Genomic DNA, 5,043 nt, shown 5'->3' with positions numbered 1-5,043 from the left:
CGCCCGCCCAGTCCGGGCTCACGTACTCCTGGTCGCCGTCGCCGGGCGGGCCGGGGGCGCGGGCGGGGGCGCGCGGGGGCGCGGGCAGGCAGAGGCGCGCGCGGCGCGGGCTGGCGCAGTCGTCGGCCAGCTCGGCGGGGGCCTCGCGCACGGCCGTGGAGTACTCGTCGGGGTCGAAGCGCTCGCGGCAGTAGGAGGCGCTGTCGCGCACCAGGCGCTCCACGCGCGGGTCCCCGGCCAGGAGGCCCTGCGGCAGCGCGAAGCGCGGCGTGTCGGTGAGCAGCAGGAAGTGCAGCGGCGCCGGGCCCTCGCGGCGCAGCGCCAGCCCCAGCACCACGGTCTTGGAGATGATGCTGACCAGCTTGTAGCAGTGGCCCTCCCGCACCGGGTGCAGGTCGTAAGGGTTGCGCGGCGGCCGGCTGGGCACCAGCACGTTCACCGGGAGCCGCACGCGCTCGATGATGGCGCGCACCGTGTGCTCGCCCTCCTGCATCTGCAGCTCCAGGGGGCTGCGCGTGCTGAAGCGGCCCTGGCACTGGAAGGGCAGGCTCAGGCTCTCGTTGGTGCGGTGGTTCATGCAGATGAGGCAGGGCATCTTGCCCTTGATGGGCCTGGCGCCACCGCCGCTCGCGGCCCCCGCGCCCCCGGGGCCGCCGCCGCCCACCCCGGCCAGCGCCCCGGCCCGGCCCAGCTTGCGCAGCAGCGTGGTGAAGCGCGAGCGCTCCTTGGTGGTCTTGGCGCACAGGATCTCCGCCTGGCCCATGAGAGTGAGCTCGTCGCCCGCGTGAAGCGTGAAGTTGTACACCTCGCTGTCCTCGCTGAATTCGCCCGACACCACCTGCGGAGACCAGGAACACGGCGAGGCCTTAGCCAGAGCCCCAGGGAAAGCCGCCCTTTGAGGCTCCCGGCGGGGCGGGGGGGGGGGGGCGCGTTCCCCGGGCTGAAACCCGATCAAGACCACTGGACTGGGGGGTCGGGGACCCACCTTCCCTCCTGGAGAGGCCACATGGCAGCTGTGCAACCTTAAATGTGCTACCTCTGGGGCCTAGTTGCCTCATGTAATAACTCTTACTTGGAAGAATTGCTGTATGTACAGTGACCTACTTTGAAAATACCCAATAAATGACAATTTTATTATCGTTATCTTTACAATTTGGGCAGGAATAATGCTCCACCCACTCAACAAGGCTACTGTGAAGAGAAATGAATTGATGGGTAAGGGTTTGTAAACAGTAAAGAGCGATCTGTACACAAGTGGGGCCTGTTGGTATTGTGTACCCCAACAACTACCCCTTACCAGTGGACTCTAGGACAGGCTGCCCTGAAGGCCTCCAAGTCAGGGCCTGATGCTCCACACTTATTCCTGCCTCACCACCTTTCCAGAAAGTTCTGCAGGCCAGTGGGTCATACACCTAGCTCTTCTGATATGGCCCAATCATGCCAAATGCCATCGGGGAGCTGCCAGGAGCCACACTGACCTTCTACCTAAGGGCAACCCTCCAACCAGCGATGGGGCATCCTGCCTGGTGTGGCAAGGACTGACCTTGACGCTGAAGGTGATGGCTTCCATCACAAAGATGCGGTCAGGGAAGACGCTGGCCACCTCCTCCACGCTGCTGAAGTACCTCACTGGCTCCCGCACATCCCGGGCCTGCTCCAGGAGCTTGAACTTCCCTACAAAGGAGGAACACAGGCTGCTAGGGCAGGCCTGCCTGCTAGTCCCTACTTCCTGCTACCCTCACCTCAGCCAGCCCCGCTGGAACTCCGGCGGGCAGAAAGGCAGGTTTGCACCCACAGGAGGTGGAAGGGGCTGGTCAGCTGGCTCAAGGGCAAAGGAGAGCACAGACCTAGCATCTGGAACCCCACGGAGAGCTTGTGGGTGGGTGAGGAGGTTAGCAGCTGCCTGCCCAGAGAAATCCGAGTGCAAAGAGGCAGCCGAACACTTGCACACAGAGCTGGCCTCTAACCGAGCATCAGTGTGGCGCAGGAGATGGAGGCTCCTAGCTTTGTCCCAGCCCCACTCTGACTTGCTGTGACCCTAGACAAGCCCCTTCCCCTCTCTGGGTGCTCATGTGAGGGTGCTGGAGCAGGGGCTTTGGGGTCCTGTCTGGATCTGGCATCCAACGCGTCGACCTTGGGTGGCTGATCCATAGCGATGCACTGGGCAGGCCGGGGGCTCAGCCCGAGGCCTTGGAGGCCCCAGGAGAGCTGCTCAGACTCCAGCTCTGTTCCCAGACCCTGCCCTGGTCCAACATCCAGCCGCACCGTCCCAGAGACCTCTGACCAGAGCCCAGCAAAATCCCTCAGAGGCGGCCTTCCGAGCCTGCAGTCTAGGGCTGTTTTGGCTGGCTCGGCGGATGCCCCCAGCAGACACGGACTTCCAAAGAAGGAGGCTAATCCATGAAGCTGACACCCTTGTGTAAATGGTCTTACCTCACTGGCCACACACGTGTAATGTGCCCACCTACAAGAGCACAAAGACAGGCTGCGAAAATCCTGGACATGTGGCCGGATACCCTCTTCTCAGGCCTTCCACAGACAGAGGGGAATCTTAGGTGAGGGGACAACAGACCAAGAGGAGGCAAGGTGGCTCTTTAGCTTCCATAGCCTTCCTGGAGGTGGTTGCTGCAGTCATGGTCCAAGCATTTATTCATTCCCCAGTTATGGAGCACCCTCTGTGTGCCAGATGTTGGGCTAGACCTGACAGAGGGTGCAAACCCAGGGACTCGGACAGAGTGGGTGTGACAGTGAGCGCCCAGTACCGGCGGGTGGGGACCCGGGACTAGAGAGCCAGAGGACCGTGGAGTGAGTGGGAACCTGCCTGGCGGCCTGAGGGGATCCTGAGAATGAGAAGAGTTTTACGGAACAGACCGTCCCACATGGAAGAACTGGTGCAAACCAGAGTCAGGAGAGCAGACTGCCGGCCCTGGGCCCGACAGGGGAGTGCCTGTGCCCAGGACTTGAGGAAGGGGACGACAGCCGGGGAAGTAGCATCCGGGTGATGAAAGGCTCTGAACGCCAGACTAAGGCGGAAGGATTCTACACAGGAAGAAATGAGCTTTCGGCTTTTTAGCTTTTCTCCTAAATTCAATCCCAATGAGATCAAATTCTTATACCTGAGGTGCACTAGTGGGAAAGCTGGGGCCATGTCTGCTGGGCCTCCAAGATTGGCCCCCTGGGTCTGTCTCCAAACAAGGTGAGTGAGGACATCGCCCGAACCAGTGGTGACTGCAAGGGTCTGAGGTGGACAGTGACACTGACCATTCAAGACAGGCCCAGATTGAACTGGTACCTTCTGCCCTCTGCTCTGATCATCAAAGCCCTCAATGAACCACCAAGAGACAGAAAGAAGCAGAAAGACCTGAATCACAGTGGAAACATCACTTTTCAGGAGATTGTCAACACTGCCCCACGGAAGTGGCATGCATCATTAGCTAGAGAACTCTCTGGAACTATTCAAGAGATCCTGGGGACTGCCCAGTCTGTAGGCCGCAATGTTGATGGCTGTCACCTTCGTGACCTCATAGACGGCATCAACAGTGGTGCAGCAGAATGCCCCACTAGTTAAGAACCAAAAAGGAAAGTATTTCAATAAAGGGTCATCCGACCCCCCCCCCGCCAAAAAAAAAAGAAAGAGAAAATAAAGAGAAATGAAAGCAATTACAGTGTGTTTTGAGCAAGGAAATGCCAAGATCCAAGTTGAGCTCTGTAAAGAAAGTGTGGGCGGCCGGCCGGTCAAGTCAATCAGCCAGGGACTATTCTGCAGCAGAGCCCGGACGGTGGCTGGGGGAAGAGCAAAATCGAACAAAGGGGTACGTGGAAGGAAGCCTGGGGTGGCAGATGAGGAGTAGGCAGGGGAGGAGAGGACTCGGGCCACCACGCCCAGCAGGAATAGAGCTGGCAAAACAGACTCTTAATGCTAGACAACAGGGCGCCTGGGTGGCTCAGTTGGTTAAGCGACTGCCTTCGGCTCAGGTCATGATCCTGGAGTCTTTGGATCGAGTCCCGCATCGGGCTCCCTGCTCGGCAGGGAGTCTGCTTCTCCCTCTGACCCTCCCCTCTCTCATGTGCTCTCTCTCATTCTCTCTCAAATAAATAAATAAAATCTTTAAAAAAAAAAAAAGCTAGACAACAAACTGAGCGTTGCTAGAGAGAGGTGGGCAGGGGGTGGGCCACATGGGTGATGGGGATTAAGGAAGGCACTTGTGATGAGCACCAGGGGGTGTATGTAAGTGATGAATCCCACACCTGAAATCAATATTACACTGTACGTTAACTGAATTTAAATAAAAACTTGAAACTACAAGAAAGAAAAAAAGGAGACAAAAAAAAAAAAAAATGGAGCTGGCAGAGCTGCTAAGCGAAACTGGGGACCCGGAAGTAACAGGCTGTGGGGCTGGAGCCAGTCCTGAGGAGGCCAACTGAGGGGGTGGGAGGCCAGGAAGGGGTGCTCCTGGGGGGGTCGGGGGCAGGGCTTGGGGATGCCTGGTCAGAAGTTCAGACTGAAGGTCACCAGCCCACGGGTGGAGTCTTCCTAGGGCAGGGAAGACAGCTCAAGGAAAGAAGAACAGAAGATCTTAACGCTCTGGGAACCCTCTTCCCAGAAAAATGCCCACAGCGAACTCCTGGCATGAACACAAACACCATTTTGTATACAGTGTGGGGGGTCCTGGATTCCCCAAAACCCAGCCAGAATCCCAGACTGAGGACCCCCCACCGGGCCTCTCCAGTGCTGGGTAGGAAACACGAAGGGCCAAGGACAGACTCCATGAGCATCTAGAAGCAGGAAAGAAGTGAGAGCGGAGAAAGAGAAGGGCAAGTGCCCCGGAGAAAGCTGGGGAGGGAGTCCTGCCCCCACCACTCTGAGACCCTCGAATGAAGACGTGCCTCAGCCCTTGAGGGCAGCAGGGATGCCGGGGGAGGGGCCCAGCAGGGAACAGCCGTCTGGGGGTCGGGTGGCAGGACTTGCACCTCGGCTACCTTCCCACCGGGAGCGCTGCCCCTCCCTCACCCGGTGTCCCCCCCACCCCCCAAACCCCCCCA

General features: G+C 59.0%; 1 protein-coding gene across 1 annotated transcript in view; it reads right to left on the bottom strand.

The window, feature by feature from the left end:
* Positions 1 to 7: 7 nt before the first annotated feature.
* Positions 8 to 5,043, bottom strand: part of LOC110579716 (GRB2-associated and regulator of MAPK protein 2) — a gene marked incomplete at its 3' end in the record, with an annotated part of 10,629 nt that continues 5,593 nt past the window's right edge. The window contains exons 3-4 of the mRNA XM_044912316.1: positions 1,544 to 1,674; positions 8 to 838 (exon numbers count right to left, since the gene is read on the bottom strand). Coding sequence (XP_044768251.1) covers positions 8 to 838; positions 1,544 to 1,674 — 962 coding nt within the window. The remainder of the gene's footprint in view (positions 839 to 1,543; positions 1,675 to 5,043) is intronic.

The sequence above is a fragment of the Neomonachus schauinslandi genome, unplaced genomic scaffold (assembly GCF_002201575.2).
Source record: "Neomonachus schauinslandi unplaced genomic scaffold, ASM220157v2 HiC_scaffold_1166, whole genome shotgun sequence".
NCBI classification, from domain to species: domain Eukaryota; kingdom Metazoa; phylum Chordata; class Mammalia; order Carnivora; family Phocidae; genus Neomonachus; species Neomonachus schauinslandi.
The sequence above is the reverse complement of the archived record's forward strand: the minus strand, read 5'-3'. Positions and strand labels throughout refer to the sequence as shown.